At 40.8% G+C, this 25,380-nt stretch overlaps 1 protein-coding gene across 2 annotated transcripts in view; it reads right to left on the bottom strand.

Moving 5' to 3' along the window:
• Window positions 1-25,380, bottom strand: part of CRYBG1 (crystallin beta-gamma domain containing 1) — a 96,648-nt gene that overhangs the window by 32,696 nt on the left and 38,572 nt on the right. Inside the window, exons 1-4 of one of the 2 annotated variants that reach the window (XM_071446793.1) lie at window positions 11,029-11,235; window positions 8,362-9,845; window positions 932-2,381; window positions 677-853 (exon numbers count right to left, since the gene is read on the bottom strand). In XM_071446793.1, the coding sequence (XP_071302894.1) occupies window positions 677-853; window positions 932-2,381; window positions 8,362-9,107 (2,373 nt within the window). In that variant the 5' untranslated portion in view covers window positions 9,108-9,845; window positions 11,029-11,235. Of the gene's footprint in view, window positions 1-676; window positions 854-931; window positions 2,382-8,361; window positions 9,846-11,028; window positions 11,236-25,380 lie in introns of those variants that run through there. The other variant, XM_071446784.1, reaches the window with a different exon arrangement.

Genomic DNA, 25,380 nt, shown 5'->3' with positions numbered 1-25,380 from the left:
TTTCCTCTCAGGTCACAATAAGGGCTTACATTAACAGAAATAGCAAATACTACAGGACATTGAGTCATTATTTTGAAAACAAAAATTACAAATATATTCCATAATAAAGTTGCTTTGAGGGGAAAACATAGGTCTGTCTTCAGTCAGGAAGAACAGATGCTTGTAATCAGACCAAGGGACAGCCCTACACTGTAGCAGCACTTTGAATAATCACTACTATCCAGATATTACAGTATTCTTAAAGAATATATATATTTTTCTGCTGATACGTGGGAATACAACAGAGAGCTAAAATAAAAAATTTGCTGTTACTTATTTAACTGTACAATGGCTGAATGTCTTGTTGGAAGAGAAGAGAGATTACTTCAACAGAAGCTTTCTGAAGTTCACAGAAAGCATTCTACTAACAAAAAATTAAAGTTAGCATAATATTTGTTTCAATATAATACAAAATCAAGTACAAAGACATATTCAAAAAATGCTTTCCATTCATATTTGCAAAAAGTCTCATTTTCCTTTTCAGATAAAACTGGTACCATACCAAAGTTCACCTCAATGTATTTGTAATCTATACATATCCCAAAGAGGGGAAACAAAACAATATATGCACATTGTCTATCAAAAACATAAAAGCTGGATAACTTTGCAGGCAGCTTTTTAAAAACACAATACTTACATCCACATCTAATAAACCAGGAGGGACATTCGATTCATATCTGCTTGTTCCTAACCAGCTCGAAAAACTTTTCTCAGGATTGCCATAGTTGGGCATTTGTAAACTTAGCTCTTTTTTGGCACTATCTGCTTGTAGGTACTTCTCCACAAAACTTGGAAACTTCACATCTGAAAGAGACTGAATTGCAAAATCAAAATTAACAGTCATTCAGCATGTTGGCAAACATTGTTTCATTTCCTGAATGATCTTTATTACCTCAGATTTTTGAGGCATGATGAATGGCCCAGAAACATCCTGTTGTAAAGCAGGCATCCCCGAGGAGTCACTTGCAAAAGCTGTTGTGTTATTTACTGGAGTGACAGAAGGGCTAAAAAACTTTTCTTTAGAAGACAGCAAGCTTGAGAAGAGGGAACTTTTTTCAAGCCGTGATCTCTTAATTTCACCATCTGTACAGTCAATGTTCTCTTTTCCATTTATTTCCTGAGTAAAGGCAGGTTCCTCTCTACATGACTGCAGAGCTTTGAATATGATACTTTGCTCTGTTGATGCACGCTTGGGCCTGACTCTGGCTATTGTTTCCAGGCTTTGCATTTTCATTTGTTGTGCTGGTAACAGATCCTGTGTTTTTTCCCTCCTCAGTCCCAAACCAAAAGTAAATACACTAGGATCAAATACTTTCTCTAAGTTGTCTTCATGAATGGGAGGCATTGCAAAGTGGGGTGCTGGAGACTTGGGAAGCTTTGACCTCTTCTTTTTCTGGGGTAAACAAACTGAGCTGTCTAAGTTTTTTATTGTTTCAGCAAACTTCTTCATGTCAGATGGGGAATCAAAAATGCTGTCGTCTTCAGCAGATCCATTACAGGCTTCCCCTGGGCTCTTTTGTGTATTGGTGTTGTGCTCTGATTCCAATACACTGTCTTGATTGCTGTCATCATACTCAAGTGGTGCAAAGTTCAAATCTCCTGGCTTTATCTTTTTATCTCCATTTTCCATCTTCTTAAATTCTGATCTGGAAACCTGAGATGGTAGAGGATATTTATCATCATTGCATGGTGATAAAGCCTCTGTGTTTGGCAGCACTTTTTCTTCATTTCTATGGAATTCTGAGCTTGTGTAATTTCTTTGGTAGAAAGGATCTTGAGCATTTTCAGTTTTTACAGGTGAGTGCAAAGGCAGTTTAAAAGGTGAACTTTCTTTCTTTGCTGTGGTTAATTCTGATTCTGATTGCTTCAGAGAGACACTACCAGCATCACTTTTGCTGCTTTGGTTAAAAAGGGATATGGCAGCTTTTACTTTAAGTTCTGTTGTCTTCCCAATATCCTCATAAGAGGTAAAGATTTCTCCATTTTTGCCTTTTAACTCTGCAGTGCTTTCTTTCTCCAGTGTGCCATTCTCAAATAACTTCTGGCGGCTGCTTTGCTTATTTAATGTTTTATCAGGCTGTTCATTTTCTTTAGGTTGTTTTCCAAATTTCAGCTTTGCTCTGCCAACGAATGTGCTTGGTACAGCATTATTTTTTGAAGCAGGGATGTCAGTAGGTCTCTGGCTCTGGCTAGCACATTTGTTTTCAAACAAGGAAATTTTGTTGGCAATGTTGCTGTTAGTTTTATTAACTGGTTTTTCAAGAGTGTCCTGCTCACTTTCTAAACTGTCTTGATTCGTAGGTGTTTTAAAATTCAGCTCTATGTTCTTCGGTTTGGCTGGACTAGAGGAGGCAAAGTGACACAGAGTGACATCTTTAATTAATCTTGAACAGGCTTGTAACAATTTTCAAAACAATAAAAAGTAGAATTATAAACCACAGACTTAATTCAAATTTTGATATCTCAAAAGGAATCAACTAAAAGAGGAGTAACTATATGGATGTAAAAAATTAGACACTAAATAAGGAGTATGTATTTCAAACATGTACTTAGTTCTTTAAGGTTGGTAAGACAAACACAGCAACTTAGAGCATCTGCAATTGAGGCAGAGAACTCAACTACTTATGACTGACAGACATTAACATTTAGTACTGAATAGGCAGAATAAATTATAAACATGCAATTCCCTACAGAGTTTAGAAAGCAAATCCCAATTCATTAAGGTGATAATGAGTTGGTTAACATTTGCATATTCTCTCCAATGAGTTTTGAAGACATCTGACCAGATTCTTTGCAGCTTTTACACCTACAGTGCAGAAGCAACCTCGAATTGAGTGAAAACTCTTTCACGAGTGCTTGCAGAAAATGTTAGCTGTCCCCAAGCATTGCATCACCACCTTGGCTAAGTGAACACCACATGTGAGGACTCTTCCACTTTCTTCATGTAAACTTAGCTAGCAATTTAAATTGTGTAAACTAAGCCTAATAATTTTACAAGAATTGAATTTGGAAGCACAAATCTTTTCTATCAGAGTGGACAGAGAGGCAGGTACAAGTACATGCACACAGTACTCCTGTGCTATGGCAGAAGGCACAGCTGAGTGTTTCAAGCTCCTTTCTCTGAATACCAGAAAAACTATTTTTCCATGTAACTTGCTACTGCATACTGTACAGTATGAGCAGCTGTGAAGATGCAAGGCAGATGGCTTCAACATTAATCAGTCAGGTCTAAGGAGTGTCAAGGAGCCCACCATCACCTCCAAGACAGTCCTGTTCTCCAGAGAGGAATCTGGGGACACAGCAGCAGAAGGACAGGTAGAAGCTGCCCTACATGAAAACTGACCAATGTGGGGGATGAAAAGAAAATAGCTTGCAGCCATCTCCAGGGTTCCAAATGCTCTACCAATCAATGGATGATTCTGGTATTTAAGTGTTTTCTTCTTTTTTTACCTACATAAATTGTGTTCACTAAGTTTTCAGGCAGCTCCTCAGCCCAAGAAAGAGGTGTGAGATATAGGAACAATCCAGAACATGAGATCCATTCCCCTCTTCTTCAAATGATCCATCCCAAGTAAGAAATTAAACCCTTCTAATGCAAGGTTCTCCATTGTACAAGTTTTATTTCTTGGGAATACCATGAGGAACAAACTTACTGAAAAAACAGGAAGATTCAAAAATAGTTACCTACGAATCTATACAAAGAGCAACTGTTAAAAATCATAGACTATCAAGAGGCTGCAATGGATCTTAAAAGATCATCTAGCCTCTACTCTCCTGCCATGGGCAGGGACACCTCCCACTAGACCAGGTTGCTCAAAGCCTTTTCCAACCTGGCTTTGAACACTGCCAGAGTTGGGGCATCCTCAACCTCCCCAGGAAAACTTTTGTAATGTCTTACCACCCTCACAGTAAAAAGTCTCTTCCTAATATCCAACATAAATTTCCTGTCTCTCAGTTTGTCCCCAGTACTCCTGATCCTATCAATACAGTTCCTGGCAAAGAGTCCTTTTTCAGCTTCCCTGTAGACCCCCACCTTCAGATACTGGAAGGTTTTTATGAGGTCTCTGTGCAATCTTCTCTTCCCTGTGAAGCCCCAACTCTTTCAGCCTGTCTCCATAGGGAAGGTGCTCTGGTCCTCTTATCAACTTTGTGCCCTCCTCTGGATTTGCTCCAACAGTTCCATGTCCTTCTTGTCATCATGTCATTTCAGAGAAGACCTCCCAACACTGCTCCCTCTAACTACCAGCCTACTCAAGCTAGTTCACAACTTTATGAAGAAATATGAAAAATGTATTATCAATAAAAAAGGAAAGAGCAAACTTAAAATCCACTGGCCATACTTCAGATAGGTACTAATAAAACACACTTGGAAAATTTAAGGAAAAACAGAAAACCAAAATGTTCCTGAAAGAGAGAAGGTATGAAGGGAACTATCATAGAGCATAAAATTAAATATATTGAGGCACTACTTTTCATTTGAACTACAACTGTTTTTTCCTAAACTTTTAAAAGTTAAATTATTCTATGACTTTTCTCTTTGGAAAATGACTATGAGTTGCAAGGGACCTCTGAAGATCAGCTAGCCTAACTTCCTACTCAAAACAGGGACAGCTTCAAAGTTAGATCAAGTTCCTGAAAGCTTTGCCTGACCAAGTTTTGAATAACTTCAAGGGTCAAGATCTCACAACCTTCCTCGTGAAGCACTGCAGCAGGGCGGCCACTGTCACTGTGAATTATTTTTGCCTTATATCCCATTAAAACTTCACTGCTACAACTTGCAGCTGTGGCTGTTGCCCCTTCACAGCTCAGGGACAAATCTGGCTCTGCCTTCTCTATAGGTAGTGAGAGATGACAGAGGTCTATCTGTATCCTTCTCTTCTCTCAGCTGAAGAAACCAAGCTGCTTCAGCTTCTCCTCATACATGCTTTGCTCCAGAGCTGTCACCTTCTTTAATGGCTCACTGCTGGACTCATTCCAATTTGGGAACATCTCTCTTATACGAGAAGAGAGTTGGAAAGGGAGGAAGAGCTACAACTCAACAGAGTGACCCAGATGTAGACCCATGAGCAGTAAGACCTGCTGGCTATGCTCCTGCCTATGGAGCACAGCACAGCCTTCACCTGGTACAGTGATGCACTACTGAAACGTGCTGAATTTCCTGCTCACCAGGATCTTTCATATCCTTTTCTGATCAGAAGAAAAATGTACTTATCCTTTTCTTTTACCTGTATTTTCAGGAGGTAACACTAATGGCCCAATTATCTTAACAAAGTCATTCCCATACCACCCTTTTATCAGCCTGTCACTTGCACTACTACATTTCAACATAACACATATCTTCCCCATAAAAATCTGTGTCTCTCTGTATGCCCTGACACAAGCAAGTTTAATGGCTAACAGTGATACTTATCAGCTACATCTAAAACCTCTTTTAAATGAAGAGCTCACCCCTCAGAGGTATAGTTTCAAGGTTTGCAAATTTATGCAGAAACAACCACTTCAACACTTTGTATTTTGTATTCTGCAGTACTTCTGCACAGCAGCAGCAGCCAAACAGCTGAAACCAGAGAGCATGAGAAAGCTCAGCCCTGCAGCTCCACTCACTACAGCTGGCCTCTTCTAATCTCTTCATTACACCTTTTTCCACACTACAACAATACAGGTTTTAAATACAGCCAAAAGATGCGCTTTCTTGCAAGAACTGAGTCACCAAGCTTGTTTAAAAGGAAATGCTGTTGTAGTATACTTTAAGTCTCCCATCTTGTATGGGGAAAAAAAACTTAACAGCACAAATGCTTTCTTACAAAGAGTCCAGTGTGGCTCATTCTTACTGATCTGCGACGCCAGGAACAAGCAGGCACAAGAGAAATACCAATGTCCTTCTCTGTGGTTACACCTTGCAGCTAAACTGTGGAAGCAAGCAGTTAAACCTCTCCCAACAGTCAAAAATGGAAGGTGAGTCACACATCAAGCTTGCAAGTGGTGCCAAAAAAACACTGATGCCAAAATATCAGATTGAGGTGAGCAAAGAAAAATGGCATGTGAAAAGAGAAGAATAATTCAACAAGTGGGCTTAAATGCAAAGGCAACTACAAAACCATGTCTGAACATAAAGTATGACAACTGAAGCCAAGTTTTCCGCTAAGCACATCAAAGTGACTGCTGCCTGAGGTTTTATTTGCCAATTAAGATTTACCATCAACCTCATTTTAGTCTCAAATCTGACAGGTTTCCCTTCCAAAAGCTAGAAGCAAAGTATCCTGTGACTTTCAAGTTATCCAGTACACAGACATAAATGGAGAAAAGAGAGAAAATGCTATCTTTATTTACAGGAAACCTGCATTTCTGGAGGTGATGGAGAAACTGACCTGTTTTGAAATTGATTCCAAAGAAACCTGATTCCCAGAATTGGCACAATATCATTAGTAAGAGATATCATGCACTTTTAAGGGAGAACTACTTGTATTATATAAAATCCGTCTTACAAGGGGCCAAGGAATCTCTAAGTAAATGGGTATTTTTCAACCAGAAAGGAATGAATGTGAATTATCTAAAAAAAACTTTTTGACCTTTGAAAATGAAAAATTTATCTGTTCACAGTGATAACTAGAGAATAAAAACACACCATCTTCTAGTAATGGCACCATCTTTCCCCTTCCCATTTTACAGCACCTTAATCCCGATCCAGGTTTATAGTTCATACATTCTAATGAATGACTCTAAATTATACCAGATCACCTGAGCATGTCACTCTGGCTAAAGAAATGGTGTGGTGCTGTGCTATGACAGCTATCAGACGCATCAGAAACCTTGCAGGCAACACAGCAGTCCCCACCCAGGGCTAAAGCTCCTATAGCAGCAGATAAGGCCAAGATACAGTGTCACACACCCCACAAAAAGGGGTGAAATAGAACAGCTTGTTTATTTGTTAAAATTTGGTCTTTCAGACAGGACACTCGTCTGTTACTTTATGAGTACAGTAAAAGATAATTCACTGTACAGCAAGGAGATACACAGAAAAAAATGAAATCCAGCTATGCAGCTGTTTATAACTTCTTCATCACTAAGTGACACAGAGAAAAAACAATCTGAAAGCTACCTTTCCTTTGAAGCTGTGAAGATACAAACTCAGGAGTTTAAGATTTGTGATCTATACTGCCAGATGGCAAGGCATCACCCAGTACAAAAATGCCACAGTTTAACTTTCAGTACTAGGCTTTTTAAACTTAAGTTACAAATTAAGGACTCAGATGTAGAGTATTACAAATTGTGCAAAGGAAATTGCTCCTGTGCTCCTCAGATGTGGGAAGCATAATTGCAAACAGACGTGTCTCTTAAACCATCGTGTTGAACCTCCACATCCCTCTAACACAAGGACAATTATCAACACTCAGTGTACCTCGGGTGGGCCTACAGGATTCAGTGTGCCCCCACACCTACAGCTGAACATGTCAGAACGAGGAGTGCAACAGCACACAGCCCACAGCCGTGGCAACCAAACAACAGAAATGAATAATGCAAACAAATCATTCCCCGTGGATGAGAATGCAACAGTACCCAAGTAATCAATCACTGGTCTCAGACTAGTGATAACAGTGAACTTTATAAATACAGCCACTTCTTTATTACCCTAAGGAAAGCTCTGACCACTTGTTTGACAGAGACAGTTTCTTCAAGTGTAAAATCAAAAACTGAAAACTAATATATGCATCATTCTGCAAATACCTGATGTTATTCACATGCATCAAAATTTAAGTGATTCACCCTGCATATACTTAAGAAAGCAACCGCATGTACTCAAAACTTTGGAATGTTATCTATCATATCATTTGAACAATCAAGTTCTACATTGCATGCTACATTTCTTTATAAAATAATAGCAGAACTTAGGCTGTTTCATAGAAAACTTGAATACATTTCTAATTCAAACGATTTTCACATACAAAATCTTCAACCACATTCTGATTTGGTTACAGAGAGAATAATTAATCAAGGTCAATGATAGATGAATTAATCTGATCCACAACAATGATGACTGAGCAGTTTTTTATATGTTAAATTATTCCATATAGTGGATGTGACAAAGACATTCCCTATCAATTTAAAAAAAATTAAAAATTAATTATTTTTCTAATACATGTAGACTACAGTGCTTGTTAAGTGGTAGCTTTAATTATGGTAACTTATTTTTAAAGGGCAGTTCTTAACTGAAAACAATTTAAACAGATAACAGATACAGAGCTAGTGTTTCCATAGAATTCTAAACACAGATACAAGCAAAATTACAGCTACAAGGACAAGGTAACCTAGCTTGTTACTTACAGGCTAATCTTTGTCATGACTGTTCTGGAAGAATCCAAACTCTTCAGCTTCGAGGTGTCTAAATCAGAATTTGTCTGTCTCTCAGCTGACAGACACAGGTCTCCATTTTTAATCCCATCAGTATGCAAGAAAGCTCTTCCATCTGGACCATTACCATTCTTTACTGCCTTGGTATCACTTCTGCCTTCAGCAAACACCAAGTCTTCTGTCTTAGCAGCCAAAGAAGCTTTGGGAGACTCCAAACTGTCTTCCCCAAAAGCCACAGGTATAGCTCCCTTTTCCACTGAAGTTCTTTTTGTCACTGGGTTAGTCTCTGGAGATGCTAAAGGTTGCCTTTTTGAAGAGTAATCTTTCACCTGACCCTTCAAACCAGTAGGGGAGATGGGTACAGTATCCGACTGATTCTTTTTATATGATCTTCTCCTTGCAGAGCTTGTGTTTGAGATCTGCTGCTTGCCCTTGTCAGCTTCAGCTTTAGATGCCCCTTTGTGAGCAGATCCAACTTTTAGGTCCTGATTGCTACCTGAGAAAGAGGAATTTCTTTCAGGAGTCTGCTGAAGAGACCTCACTTTTCGTTCAGGGTTTATTATCTTGTCTGAAAACACCTCAGACTGGGCATCATCCTCAAAACCAGATTCTTCCCTTGCAGTATTCTCAGTCTGGTTTCTCTCTCCATTTGGAATGTCACTAGATGATTGAGACTTTCTCCGTTTTCCAGATCTTTTACTAGCAGATTTTTTATCCATTGTGTCCAAATCACTGCAATTTTCTTCCAATTTAAGAGTCACAGGTTCATTAAGGAGTTCCTCTGTTTTTCTTAGATAGATATCAACAGTTAACACTCTAGCAGAATATGCGTGCTCACTCGCTGCAGATTCCAACTCGTATGGCAAATCCTTTGGTTTTGCATGCCCGGGCTCCTCAGACACCCACGTGTTCACAAGCTGCTTGTGACTTAAGATACTCTTTTCTAAGTCTTCACTAGACAGATTTCTCAAGCTCTGTATGAAATCTGGAGTTGTGGAATTATTTATATCTGTGACGGATTCTTTCTCCAGCCCCAGCGTTTCCACATTCAGGCTGCTCTCACAGAAAGAGTTTTTAATGGTTTCGCTGCTGCCGCTCCAATCTGCTGACCACTCGCTGTCAGAAGAGACTCCCCTACTGCTCCATTCTGAAATCGTATCGTGATACAGCGGTCTTACCTCCCCACTGAAATTATATTCCTGTGCCTCAGGAAGGGCACTTACGTTTCTCACTTGGTTCTCTGCTTGAGGAGCTTCGTGTCCTTCTCGGAAGTGCCTACAGTACACTGCCTGCGCCCCGTGAGGAGAGCCTGACCTCTCACCCTTGTGACGTGAAGTGTGTTCTAGTGAACTTTTGACATTTTTCCTCTTCCCTGTACCAAACAAATTTCCAAGTCTTTCCAAAACAGGTTTCTTTTTATTTTCTTCTCTGGAAGAATCTGGAAGGTGTGAGGTGGACTACAAAAACAAACAAACATTTGGTTAATGTCAAAATTGTTTCTATAATATATTTATTTTGTTCTAAGACTACCTCTAAATTAAAAGGACACAGTGAATGGAAACAAAACAGTTTACTGAACAATACTAGCTCTCAAAAAAAGAACAATAAAAGTCTTGAAAAACAATTAGGACTCCACGATGCTTCTGTATGTTTTTTCCTGCATTTGTTTGCAAGTGTGCTCATCTTGCTTTATAATGGCAGCTTTATATATCCCAAATCTCAAAATTTTGCACAATTAGTTAACGTCACCCAAAATGGTACAGAAAAGCATCCTGGTGCCTGCAAGACTGGGGTCAAACTTCACAGTCAAAATTTTCCTTACAAAAACAAGAGTGGGGAATTTAACTTTCTCTCCATCCTGGCTGAGTTAGTTTTCACTTCACACTTGTGCCGGTAGAGAATAGTTTCAAAGGTGTAAGTTGTCTTACAATTCATACATTTCTCATTAATTGAGTTCAATAAATATTTGGGTTGTGTTATGGGCTAAAAATCTCAGAACTATAAAAGCCACTGCATCACTCAGTGAGCATTACTGGGTCAAACACTGCCCTGGATTACTCTTGGCGAAGTTCTGCCTTACAACTTCTAATTAACATGGTAAACAGGAAACACGCAACAGCATCGCCGAGAACACATGCATATTTGCATTTTAATACATTAGCCCTTTTTACATGCCGGTACGATGAATACTTGTTTTGAGACGTCTATTTCAAAACACCGCGAGTACTTTCTACCCCGGCGCACCAGACCTCTCGAGGAGAGCGGGTTCCCTCGGCAGCACGGACCCTGCTTCGGCAGTTTCCAACTTGTTTCTGCTGCAGACACCCAGCTCTCCTGCCACTGTCAGTGCCCGGCATGTCCCAGCGCCCAGGGCGGGCCGGAGTTGAAGCCCCCGCGCCCTCCGCGCAGCCCCAGGTACGGCTGCAGAGAACCAGCCCAGCACCACCTCGCCGCAGGAGCCACAGCCCCCGTTCCGCGCGTTACCAGGAGGGTAGAGCCGCCCGAGGCTGCCACTGTCCTCCCCCATTCCAAAACGAGATAAGCAGAAGGAAGGTGCCGTGGCGGGCTTTACCCGCCGCCGGCCGCACCGCATCCTCGCCTCTCCTCACCTCCCCAGCCCGCCGAGCGCCCGACACTCACCGCCCGGCTCGGCTCGGCTCGGCGGCCCCTGCGCGAAGCCGCCCCACACACGCCGCCGCTACCCGTAGCGCGGCTGCCCCGGCGCCGGCCGTCTGTGCGCTCCGCCCCGGCCCGCCCCCGCAGCCCGCCCCGAGCCACCGCCCCGCCGCGGGCAGCGGCTCTACCTGGCCGGGCCGCCCCTCCCGGCCGCGGAGGGAGGGGCGGCGGCAGCGCCGGACCGGCCCCCAGCGAGGGCCGCGGGGCAGCGGGAAGCGCGGGTGCCCCCGGCCACGGGTGAGGCCGTCGAGGGGGCGGCGGGGCGCGAGTGGGCGCCGTGCCCCGTAGGTGCCCTAGCAGCCCGCGCTGCGGCTGCCGCCGCCTTGTTATTGAGGGCAAAACGCCGCCCCGGGCAAAACCGACGCCCTTTGATGTTGAGAGAAAAGCACCGAGGGTTGGAGAAGGGCGGTTCGCGCCGCCGCCGCCCCGGCGAGCTGCAGTGCGGGCTGCCCGGCGTGAGCCGGCGCCCGGGCCGGGAGAGGGGCGGCGCAGGGCACGGGCACCGGCTCGTCCCCGCCCGGCACGATGACTGCGGGGCAGCGGAGGGTGTAGAGCGGCCGTGACCCGGCCGCCCCCCAATGCCGGCCGCTCGGAGGTGCCGGGAGCAGGCGTGGCTTTCCCCCAGCCCCGGGAAGTGTGCGGGGGCCGGCCCCGCCCAGCCGCCAGGGCCCTTGTGGGACATGGGGGTTCAAAGCCCTGCGGGGAGCTGAACCCGCACCTTCCACCTCGCACCGGCGGGCGTGGCTGGTTGCCGTCTGTGCCGCCCGACTATGCCTGCCCTGCCTGGCCGCCCCGGGCACGCCGCCCCCGGCTGGGGACACGGCTGCCGGCGGCAAGGGCTGCCCCGCCTGCCCCCGGCCCCGTTCGGGCCGGCGTGAGAATGACTCCGCGGCCGAATGGTGCCGGCGCTCTCCCCGGGCGCTCAATTAGTATTTAATGTTTAATGAATGCTCAACAAGTCCTCTTCTAATTAACGCTTAATGACTTATATGAAGTGGAACAGCTTCAACAGGAAGGACCACGCAAGTCTCACTTCGGAGCGTCTGAGGGCCCAGCGCGGAGGCGGGGGAGACACCAGGTCAGCCCGCCTGCAGCTGGCCGGGGTGCCCGGCCTGCGGTGTGTCTGCCCCCTTGGCTATTGAAGAAAATTAGGACCTTTTTTATGGAGTCACTTCCTCCTCCAGCTGGAAAAGTGTTAAGTTAGTTATTTTTTCTTAATCAACAGCCTACGCAGTTTTGTCTCGGGAGAGCCACGTAGAACCTATTTAACATCAGTGAACGTGCAGCAGCAAGGCTTGCCCAATCAAATGAAAAATAACAAAAACCATGAAAAACATAGAGCCTAAATTGGGGAAAAGGTAGAGTTGACTTATATTGCAACCTAACAGAAATCCATGGAACCCTTGTCTTTGCCTACCTCTGTTGACCAATGTCACTCATTGAGCTGATAAGCAGCTGTAGCACCGACCAAGACCTGTGTCCTCACACAGTGATCTTCCACCGCTGGCCTTCAAATAGGCAAGTCTATGGTCATTACCTTAAGCTCAAGTTTTTGTGTTGTTTGGGGTTTAGGTTTTATTAGACAGTGAAATAATCTGAAAATGAGAAAGTTAATGCCTGTCTTTTTCCACTCCCTTTGAGGACTTCTTTCAACCAGTAGAACCAAAACAATTAAGTAAAGAGCAATATTAAGGGCTGCATTAAGTTCATACAGCTCAGATGGGTAAAGTGCTTTAGTGATAACAAAACTAACTATGTATTTCCCTATCAGATCATGAGTAATGCAGCCCAATTACTAATTTCTTATTCTATCTATGTATTGCCAGTACTAACTAATTACAGGGAAAGAATAAGATGACAATAATGAACATTGCCAGCTAAAATAAGCAAAAATACAAAAATTTCACACTTAATGCAAGGTAATAAGGAAAGATACTAATTTCTCCCATAATTCATAATAACTACAAGTATGAGGAGGATGACTATATTGTTCATGCTAAAAACTGTTGGAACACCAAAACAGGGGAAATTTAACTTTATTATGGTGTAAACCATCATATTAACAAGTGGATGGAAATAGCTGTCAGTCTTCTAAAGTAGTTGGGACTACATTATCAACCTGACCATTGTTATTACACTTACTGTCAAGTTTTTAGTTTGCAAGATTACACCTAGAAAAATTAGTTATTTGAACTGGGGATCTGGATTTCTCTCTTCCCAGCCACTGATTTTCATAAAGTCCATGGGAACTTAATTATCATTGAGACGTCTCCCCCTTTCAAATGTAGTTTAAACTACAACCATAAGTTCAAAAGGTGTTGAATGGAAGTGAGGAGGGACAGCCAGCCGGTCCAGTCACATAAGCCTTGTTTCCTCAGGGAACAAGGCTAAAGATTTTTCCTTGATCTTGAAATAGCTGCCCTATGTAAACTGTTTTGAAGTAATTTCTTCATACAAAGTACCTTAATTATATACAGCTCTTTCAAAACACATAAAAGACCGGGTACTTGCCCTGAAGAGCTTGTATTTTAAGTCAGATAAATGTAGGTGAGCCAGTATTGTCAGTGCAAGAGGGCACAGAGACCGAGCATCCCAAGGGACTCTCGAGTGGGACCCAGCCTGCCAGAGCACAGCACAAGAATGCTTGACTTGAGAGCACTGCATGGAAGTGTTTGATTTCAGAAGGCAAGAAATACCCTTGCTCTGCAGATCAGGCTTCTTCAATGTGCTTATGCTCAAGCATGCCTATTCTTAAAACATTAACTGCTTGAGAAATACCTGATCAAAGGCATTGGCAACTGAAAAATCTAGAGGACCTGCCTATCCATTCCTTGGACAGTGTGGAGGAAGCCATTTCAAGCACTCTGCATGAACCTTGAAAGCCGTGTTTAATCTGAAAGCAAAATGCTGCTGCCTTCTTAACCAAGAAATGTAAATTTTGTTTGTATTTATATTCATACCTGTTTATGCTCGCATTAAAATATTTCCTCTGTTTTCGGCTGGGTTTTTTTTCTCATTAGCTAATGTAAGTTGCCACAGCCAAACCCCTAATTTAACAGTGCAATTAAACATGTGCTTTGCTGGTCTCCAGTGAAAAGAGAGCATAAGCTACTATGATCTGTTGAATCAAAACTTCAGGATGTGTCTTGAGGGATCAGTTGGATGTTATTTTCTTAGATGAGTTCATCTGAGTCAGCTGAACATAAATAAACACACTTCTTAGAGCACACATTAGAGAAAAAAGGAGTATTTTTACTAGTCATTAGCAACTTTGTGGTAACTAATAGATGGTAATATCTACTGTGGACAGTTCTTTAATTTAAACATTTATTTTCCAGCATATGTTCATCTTCAGAGGGGAAAAAACCAACAAACCATTTAGTGAAGAATAAATTTAAGCTTTATCATTCATTAGAAGGTCATAAATGACTGGATTTCAGGTAACATGAAAACTTCTGAGACCCTTCTCTCCTCAACAATTCTAATAGTGTAGGACCCTTGGAAATTCATGCTGGAAAGCCAGTAATGTCAAGTATCTTTAAATCACACTATCATAATTCACCCAGCCATGAGAAACAGAAAGCCTGGAAGTTCTAGCAGTCACATGACATCCCAAAAAGTGCTTTAGCCAAAAACATTTAAATAAATAAACTATTACTCTTCAGGCTTTAGCATTCTGCAGAGACTGAGACTGAAATATATCACAGTAACAGTGCTGGGCTTTGTGAGGCTGAAAATTGCTCTGGAGTATTGCTGGCTGAACGTGCTGTGAAAATATTAGTAGAAAAACTGGAAGGAACAATGTACAAATCAAAGCTAAGAGAGAGAAAAGTCTGAGAAGCACAAGACCCACTCGAGTCTTACAGAGAAGAGTTTTCATACTGCTTTCCTACAGGTGAGTGCCACAGCTACTGGCAGAGAGAGAAGGAGTGAGTTGCAGATGGAAATAAAGGCTTGGTGCTTATTTTCTTCTTTTAAAAGCATGGGGAAAAAATGTACTTAAAACATTTGACCTGAGTCAATTCTTGTTGTGATTTACTGAAGGGAAAAAAGCAGTTATATTTTAAGTTAATCTAAATGATCTCTAAATTTAACCAGTTTAACTGACCTTGCTGTCAAATGGATTTGAATTACTTCAATTCACTATACTCATTGTTCATTGTTTATGCTGACCCTTCTCAAAGACACAAAGAGGGGGTTACTATTAGGAAAATATGGCTTATGTTATTTTAACTCCCAAACTTCCTTCTGAATATGAAGAGTTTGGCATATATTCTCTAAACCTTTTTTAGCATTTGTCTTAACTATACCATGTTCCAGGTTGACAGTGTCCTCTTCAGAGTTAGAGAAAAAAAACACACTTTAAATTTAACAGGTCCTCTCTAGCATGGAATTCACTCCCTGTCTTTTCCAGCTCTTTGCCTGCTATGCAGATAGAAGATATAAATACCAATAACTGGATTTTAAACAATTTCAGTTTTACCTGAGCAATTTGTGCAGGGAATACATTTATTTAGATTCAGGAACTTACCTGAGTAAGCAAGGGGCTATAAATGCAAGACTTGAGCAGAGTGAAGTGAACCACATGTAAGTTTTCTTAATAGTCATATTTTTACACATACTGTATTTTCTAGTAAGTCAGGGTATTTTAGTGAAACATTTAATATCTTCAAGAGAACAGGACCTGTCTGCTTCCAATTTATTTTTTCACTGTAAAAGGAGATTTTTAGTTCAAATGTACATCGAAAATTGACTATTTTCCAACAGCATATAGATTAATGAGATTTATGAGCCTGCATGTTTAAGGGATTTTTTGTAAAAGAAATAATCAGCTCAAGAAGCATAGATGCATATATAAAAATTATTTTATACCATAATATTTCTTAGGTGTCAAACACCAAGATTTAGATATTGGATGTATTAGAAAAGAACAGCAAAACTGAAAGGAGCAAATCACATAAAATAAATGAATGGAAATCTTTCAAAAAAGCTCAGGAAAGACAAAGAAGCATTGATAAAATGAAACAGATCCTTACATGAGTATTTAGGAGAGAAGGGAGATAAATAAGAACGGGCATGTCAGAAAAGGCATGTCTGCTCCCATCTCCTCTTCCCCAGAGCTAGTTATTTCCATAAACTAAAATCTTTCCCCCCTCCCCTTCTGTCAAGAGGAGCATCTGTTGGTTAAAGAAACGCCCTATAAAACTAATGGAGATCAGTAGATTTTATGATTTAAAAAAAGTAATTGTGTACCAACATGAAGATTTCTGATGGGGTTTAAAAAGGGAATAAAAGAGTGTTGTTTGCCTTACCATGATGATGATAATTCTTTCTGCTGTTTACAGAAGAATAAACAAACTATCGTGTGTGAGATGCAGTCCTGTGTGTCAGTAACCAAACCCTTTTTCTTAGCAATCCTCCCACGCTTTAACCCCTTCTTTCTTCTGGCAGCACTCAGGTAAAAACAAGCAAAAAAAAAAAAAAAAAGGAAGTAGTATCTGACTTGAGCCTTTCCAACTGATAAGTCATTTGGCAGACAAATTAGAACTATGAAAGGGGCTCAATTAGAGGATAGGAGAAAGAACTGCAGAAGGGTGGCAGCAAGTCCTTCAGTAAGCAGCTCTACAGAAGCAGAGAACATGTTGCAAAGAACTACAAAGTTAGTGTTGGGCAAACGCCTTACGTGTATTAATTAATGTGCAATACCAGAGCACAGATATGCAACAGTAGGGGAAAATATACCACACACGTTGGTTCTCACAGACCTGGTTATTGTTTTCTGATCCAAATTTAGGATGGCTAAAGAAAAAAAAAAATCACTTGTGTCTTTATGCAGAAAGTGACTGATTTATGTTGGCATCCTTGGTTCTTCACCTTCCTAGGTTGGTATCTTAAATCTGTATTTTTTGAGCTATTAGTGGTAAAATGGTACTATAAAGGGACTTGAAAAAGCAGAAAAGAACTAGCACCAAAAGCAGGAGCAGGGATTATTCAACAATGAATAACTGAGAGAATATTTAAACTCTCCTGAACCTGAAAGACATCCAGAAAAAATTTATATGCAAAAAAAATCATATTAACATAAATTATTGTACTTGAAACTCTTTGTGTTTCAGTACAAGAGAAAGTGAGGAAGTTTGATATGAATTAGCCTCACATCTTCACTCTCATGATTTTGAATCTTGCTGTTGGGCCAGAGCTGTATCACTAGATAATCTTCTTAGTGTAAATATTCATCAAAACTATCTCTTTCAAAGTAAAGAGTGGAAATAAACATGTGTATGTTTTGTTCTAAGAGATAGGAACTTGAAAGTACTTTTTCTGTTAAGCAATAAAGGATAAATAGCAAAAGCATTTTGGAGAAGAAGAGAGTGGCTTGGAGTTAAAATTAAGTCCCCCCAATCAGAAGCCACAACTAACAAATGTAACCCCTTTCCTTTTTTCATTTCTGAATGCAATTCACAGTGATAAAGAACCTATTTCATCAGTGGTTTTGATTTAGCAGGTCTCTCTCTGCTATGCTTGTAGGTCTTCTGTTTTGTGAGAGTGTACAGTGCCTGTCACTAACTCTAAATGGTCTGCACTGATTAGTACAGATTTAACATAAATTGTCTAATTTAGCTTACTGCAACACTTACTTCTTTTAGATGAAGTATTTGTACATAGAGATAAGAAATATGATTCCTTTTCTGCAAACTTAGGAGTATCTGTACCACAGACAGAGCAATCAGTCTCTGGAAATCAGCTCTTTCTTAGGTACCATCAATCTTCATCTCTTCCCCATGCTTTCACAAAAAACTGCTGCTGTCAACAGGAGCTCAAGCAGCCTGGAAAGTCTATGGCACTTGAAAAAGTCTTGCAGCATTACATTAAATGATTATAGGGCAAAAAGGAAATAATCTTGCAGAGCCACATATATTATCAGTCTCTGCCAAAGAGGGCACTGATGTGGCTGCTCTGTGCTGGTTAACCAAGCTGGCTTTTCCTGGGCATCTCTACATGACACTGCACCTGGCCTTACCTTGAGTCCTGTGTATATTTTTGGGTGCCACAACGTAACAAGGACATTAAGCTGTTAGAAAGCTTCTAAAGGAAGGTTACAAAAATGGTGAAGGATCTTGAGGAGAAGCTGTATGAGGAGTGGCTGAGGTCACTTGGCTTGTTCAGCCTGGAGGAGACTGAGGGGAGACCCACTGCAGTCTAAACTTCCTCATGAGGGCAAGAGGAGGGGCAGGCACTGATCTCTTCTCTGTGGTGCCCAGTGACATAGCCTGAGGGGATGGCCTGAAGTTGTGTCAGGGGTGGTTTAGGTTTGACATCAGGAAAAGGTGCTTCACCCAGAGGATGGCTGGGCACAGGAACAGGCTCCCCAGGGAAGTGGTCACAGCACCAGCCTGACAGGGTTCAAGAAATGTTTGGACAATGCTCTCGGGCACGTGGTGTGACTCTTGGGGTGTCCTGTGCATGGCCAGGAGTTGGACTTTGCCCTTCCAACTCAGGATATTCTATGATTCTATGTAGCTCAAGAGTAAGGCAGAATTTCTAATACACTCCTGTGCCCAGTGTTTCCTTTTAGCTGGCTGTAAGTGCTCAGCAGAGGAAGCTTATAGATTGTCTCACATTACTAGGTAGGAAACCTAGGTCTCACCTGCAGTTCTAATTCAGTCTAGGGAACAGATGCCCAGGAGTTAGTTAACTAAAGCACCAAAGTGTCCTTCAGCAGCTCTAGCTCTAGATACCTAAAAGTAACTAAAGATGTAATTTGAAATTTATAAAATCGGAGATTTTTTTCCTTGGGTAGCAGATAGTCTGAAACTATAAATGGAAAACTAAAAGCCTTTTGCTAGCAACATGGGGACTTTGCCCAGGTCAGGCACAGTAGAATATAGGCTGTCACAGAGCAAGAGGCAGAAAGCCATCCTTGTGAGCACGGTGTTACTAAGATGAGGCTGTTAAGATGTGAAAGACAGTAAACAAACTGCAAATTGGACTGCTAATTTGATCAAAGCCAAATTTCATAATCAACAAAGTGAACTACATGTTTAACATGCTGGCTTTGGAAAGCTGATGTGATGGTCCTGAGACAGAAAAAATTAATGTATGGTTCTGACTCTGAAAACTACTTAGCAGAATGAAAAATGGCAATAATTAATCAAACTGTATTTAAATATGAAATTAATGTAGTCTCTCTTCTCCACAGAAGCTCTCATTAAACAGATTAAAATCATGTGATGTAAATCCTATTACACCTCATACCAGGGTATCATTTGGTACCTTTCAACTGAAATGTGTCTCAAGTCAGCCCCCCAGTACTGAGGTGCCCAACATAGCAGCTGTTTTGGAAAATTTGGGTTTGATAGCGTGTGAGCTTCAAAAAGCTCTTTTATGAAATGTATAAAGTGTTTACACTCCTTGATAACTTCTTTGATGTACAGATTTTCCATCATTTACAAATGAAGAGTTTTAAGCACAAGGAACTATTATTACTAAAATATCTTCTCCTGACTTCATAAAAATCAGCTGGATACCTCATTTTACATCTGAATTACAATACTATAACTTAGCATTTATTCCAAATAACAGCGTACACCTAAGGCTTCCGGAATTCATTAAAATTATTTCTCATAATAATTATTACAGAGAAGTGCCTCAATATTGGTTAGAATAAACTTTATGAAACCAGTATGAAGAAAATGGGAATGGCTCCAAACCCACTGGTTCCCTATAGTGTTGTGGGCAAAAATGTAAATTAAGTGGAATAGTCCTTCCAACTCTTTGCCTATAATCCCACAATTACTTCCATATCGCAATATTCTCCATTAAGCAAGAGAAACTTCTAAGAGGAAATGTTCTCATGAAATGCATTTTTATTCTTAGGTGTGTTTATTTTAGGCTCCAAACAGAACTAATTAATGCAGAAAGCTTTAAAATAAACAAAGCATCTGTCTAGAAAACAGATACATTATTACTTATGAAGAAAAAAGGGAGATACATGTTTTCCTGCTATTACATATTAATTACTACAGTCATGCTGCATTATGCTACTGTGCACTTCAACTGCTAAATGTTAGCTACTAAAGAGATACAACTACAACAGCATTTAAATTGCACTACTATTATTGGTGGATAATTGGATGAAAATTCTAATTTCTACTTGGTATTAAAAAACCCACATCATGTCTTACCTCTAAAAATATATTTTGTGGATGAACAATAATGCAAGAGGGAATTAGATTAAACTGGTTGAAACTGTACAGTTCAGAAACACCGAGATTTCCAGGAAATGTCAAGGAATACAGAGAGTTATTGATTCTGCACTTAAATTTCTGAAGCTGTTAGTTTGGATATAGGCCAATGCAACATACTCCACGATTGGCTTTGGTATCTGTGGCTCAGAACAACACATTTGATAAAGGTAATTTTAAAGCTAACCCTTCAAAAAGCATCATAACTAACCATAGTTTTAGCTACAACAGTTCTAGTGTTGGGCTCAAAGTATTTTAGATACTTTCTAAATAAATTACAGCAAAACCACTCCATTAGCAACTCCTGGAGTCCCCTTTGCACAAAGTCACTCCATTATTTGCTGGTGCTTTGGAATGCAGGAGGGAGGTGGTTGGCGACCATTAAAACCTGGTAGACAACCAGAGTTTCCTGTATGCGGAAGGCAGGCATGAGTCTTCTCCCCTGCTCCTAATCTACCACTTCCCTCCCACGCCTTCTTGGCACCTGTTGGGAAAGGCTGGGAATACAAATCTCTCCTACTCTGTAGGGTTTTTCTCTAGCTATTTACCCTTTTCCTCTGCAGGTGACTCCTTATTTTTTCTCTTCTGCAGCCCAGGCTTTCCCAGCCGGCCACATGGTGAACCTGACAAAGCTTTTCAGTTTCCCAGCTGTGCACAAGGCTCTGAACAGCAGCCAGCAACAAGCAGGGGAAGCTTCTCTTTTGCCTGGCAGACACTTGGGGAAAAACCCTCACAAACTGTCTACACATCTCCCATGTTTGGAAAGTGGGAGTCTTTTTCAGGTCCTAGAGTCAGAAATTTATCTAATAAAAACTGACACACCAGACAAAAAAAAGATACCCTTCGTGTTTCCAGAAGCAAAACCATCAAAACTCCCCTGGAGAAGAGGGAGGGGAAATATCCAGAATTACCTCTGATGAGCCTTTTAAAATCACAAATTTCTCCAGAGGAAACATTAAAAAACTAAACAGATCTTCATGTTCTTTTTATCCGAACTCTGGATGCTAAACATTTATGGTATAGTTGGTCAGATTTTTAGACTTATCAAAAGCTTAACTTTTTAATCTCTGTTTTCCTCTGAGACAATTATTCTCTTTTGTTTCATTTTGGTTTGGTTTTTTTTTTTAAGCAAATATACCCTCCTAGAAAGCAAAATGGTAAAAGGAAAAAAACCATAAAAAAGGGAGAGGAGAATTGTAGAGACAGGAGAGGAAAAGAAGATAAATTTTCATTTGCACGTCATAACATATGATTCAGAGGAAATTAAGATGTCAAACTTCCATCATAAAAAACAAAGTCTGAAGCAGTCCAGACACAACACAACAGAAGTCTGTACTAGAAAACATTACATTCTATTTAAATCTTTAGATAGTATTTGTAACCACAACAAACTGAAAACTTATCTGGTGAAATGTTACCCCTCTGTGATTTTGAAAATGATATGAACAACACTAGTTTGTAGGAATGGTAGATTTCTTTTACAATCTCCAAATCTTATTGAAACAGTAGGCAGTTTGGTTTTTTAAATGGGTCATGTTTTGCTTTTGCAGATATTGAGCCATGGCAGGTTGAGTGCTTGTTTTAAAGAGGTAAGTGAAGAAGCATTCCAGGTTATTCACTCTAATTCAGTTCTTGAGACAATAAAACCAGAAAGATGAAGTTTTTCATGACTACCCTCTTCAAACCCATTATTACACTGTAGCTGGCACTACAGAGCAATAAATTACACATATATGTATGCATACACACATTCTTAATTGTCACATACAGCTTAAAAAGTGGCAAAAGCCTGGTCAGGAGGAATGGACTATTAGCACAAGCTGTGTGTTGCAACCTCCTTAGATCTGAGGGTGCTCAGGTGTACTGTGAGCCACCTGGTCACGTAGCATGGCAAAATGTGGAGGGCCACACCCAAGGAGAGAGCAGAGCTAGCTGCCAAGGTCCTGAAAACCATTCCAACACATTGCACAGGTGCGGAAATGGTACAAGAAAAGCACGATGCAGGACAAATCCTCAGCTCTCCAGACTGCAGATCACTGCACAGCCCAGCATGGAGGCCAGCAACAAATCCCTGGGGATTCAAAGAGCAACTTCACAGGACTTTACTCACCAAGGGAAAGAGAAGGGAGGAGTATACCCTTGGGAAGAAAGCAGTAAAGTGCAGGCTGTCATCCTAAGGAAAAGTTACATACTAGCATAAGTAACACCTGTGAAATGTTGAAATGCCATGTAGCTGCGTGTTTGGCACGATGATACACAGAGGCGGGGCAGATAAAGGATGGTCACCGATAATACCAGACTGCCTGGTGCACACTCCCATGTCACCATTACCACAGGCATTTTGTACTGTCAATGCTTGATCATTGATGACAGACCTCCTAAACAATTTGCAATGCATGAAGGGTTCATTGCCTTCCCTGGGCAATACCACACTGAGTATGTGGCTGTCCACATTATCTCACTCATGCAAAGTGCAGACATGTGCTGGTTTGATAGACCTTTTATTTTGTCCCTGCCTGGGAGACTGTAGTTTATTCAGCAGCCCAGCCCTGAAGACCTCAGCACTATCACATTGCAGGACAACTGCTCACATGACTTTAGGCCATCATTAATCCTCTCTAAAGGAAACACATTTTCATCCACTGCTTCCACTAAATTTGTTCACAATATTACATGGAGCGTGCAATAACTCAGATGAAATTCAATTCCAAACAGAGCTGAACATGAATACTATTCAGGATTTAGATCCAATGTAGAGTTGAACATAACCTTTTTATACTTCACCTGCATCAAGGTGACTGTATTGAATTGCTTGGAAGGACAATTGTCCAAGTGACAGCTGTCTAAAGTTGCTAGCCAAGAATAAATACATGCAAATTGTCTGATACAAGTTCAAGTTTGTTTGGGTGTTTTTAACTATATATAAAACCCCAACAATCTCCTCAATAAACTTTGTGACTACTTGGAAGGTGCCTATCAGAATAAGAATTTACCACTATCCCCACCTTCAAATATATTCTAAAGGGGTGAAACCTTCTTGACTCAGTACATCCACTGCCATCTTGAATGCCAAAGTATTACACTACAACATAGATTCCTCCTGCACCAACATTCCAGGACCTATGTTCCTTCTACAAAAATGATACATAACTCCATGCCATCTTCCCTCCTGTGTTTTCCCCTTCTCTAAGGCCCATGTTCATTGTCAGCTGTAGTCCTGTACAGCTATCATCAGCCACAGCTTAGATGCTCCCCTATTAATCTCACCAAAAAGCAGCAGAAATATAAGAGATGTTTTCAAGGTCTCTCTGAGCTGGCCATAATAATGGGACATAACCTAACCTAGATGGTATTTTTAGGAAATAAGAGAGTTGGTGTCTTAGCCATATTGGAAACAGCAAAATGAAAACCTTTGTAAGTTAATACTGAAGTGAATTTGTGGTTCAAATGGGGATAAGAGGAATAATGAGCTGGGAATATGGAAAAAAAAGTTAACCGACAAGGAAATTGCCATGATGCCATCAGTCTAGTCAGCAGCACAGTATTTTATTAAGCAGAGAAGTAATTTTGTTGAGCAATACTCAGAGAGCTTTTGTCATGGATAGTTGAGAACCTTTCTTGTGCTGTAATTAGCCATAGATTTCCAGACTTTTTGGAAGACAAGAGGATGAGCATGTCTTCAGCAGGCTAAAGCCAAATCACAATAATCAGATAGTTTTCTAGTGGACCTGATGCCCAAGCTTTTTGACATCTTGACTTCTCAGAATTTTGGCTCTCTGCCTACACTGTGAGTATGACACCGCATGTATAACAAGTTGCTTGATTCTTCTGTCTTCACTATTAGGAAACATGGCTGAGTTGAGGACACCTGTTATCTTTCTCTGTTAAAGAATCATACCTTTGTATCCAGAGAATCTCTGCTGCAGTGTTATGAATGCTTGCTGTGTCCTGGGAAACCTGGGCAGAATGATGCTTGACCAAAGGTTTGTATCATTATGGATACTCTAAACTAAGGAATCCTTAATTCTGTTGTGTCTCAGATCAATCATGTTAGAAGGGCTATTCTACTACGAATGACTTAATCTTTTAGGGATGTAAATATCAGAATTGTAGTTCTTTAAGCAGAAACATAGAATAAACTTGACTTACAGCAGAATCCTAGAAAAGCACAAACCTTTTATCATGTAACTGAAAGCATTTAAAAGACAGAAACTGCTTATTCAGTCTTCTGAACACTCCTACTTGAATTTTTGGGTTAGCTTTCTTTCCTATCTGCTGTGAATTTAATCTATTAATGATTAATTGTTCTTGATTTGTGGTTTTAGCTTGCTTTTGTGCCATCTTTTTGATCTCTCCTCTCTGGCCTTCCTCTTGTCCCCTCTTCCTTCCTCCTATCGAGTCCTTAACAAAGAGCAGACACAGGCAAAGCAATGGATGTGCAATTATCACAGCCCAAAAGCGAATGGGCTTGATGTACACTAATTCCTATCACATTTGTCTTTATTATTTTCCATAAAACCAGACATGGTATCTAGGTTCTATCAGTGCAATAAGCCTCACCAGTGCTGACTTACAACTGCAGCTGGCTGCCCAAGTGTCCTGATTCAGCATTCCTACAGGTAAAACAGCACCTGTGCAGTATTAAAAGTAATATAAGGGCTCTGCTACTTCTATATTTTTAAGTATTAATGTTGAGAAAGGTCTATGTCAAAAGACAGTACCATGTGTTATTAAAACTGAAAGAATTAACAAAAGTGAAGTTCAGTCCTCCAGTCTTAGTGCTGTTCCTTAGGAAGAGTTCCCCTACATGTGGGTTCTTTCTTGCAGGTAGTATTAAAAAGATTATCTGGACATGCTGGGGTTAATTTTGCTTTGTTTCCATGATCCTGATCACCCCTTTCAGTTAAATATACTTATGGTAGTCAACACTGCCAGTATGTCCCTGTAGACCATGTTCCTAAATATTCTCTCTGCAGAAAAAGCTTTGATAGAAGTTATATTCAAATTATTCCCCCTGTGCTTTGTGGGTTTTAACATTTGCCATGCCATTTCAGTTTACTGGTTTATGACA

The sequence above is a fragment of the Agelaius tricolor genome, unplaced genomic scaffold, assembly GCF_023055355.1.
Source record: "Agelaius tricolor isolate 1412-34295 unplaced genomic scaffold, bAgeTri1.0.p SCAF_1, whole genome shotgun sequence".
Classification (NCBI taxonomy): domain Eukaryota; kingdom Metazoa; phylum Chordata; class Aves; order Passeriformes; family Icteridae; genus Agelaius; species Agelaius tricolor.
Note: the sequence above shows the minus strand (reverse complement) of the source record. Positions and strands in the feature narration are given on the sequence as shown.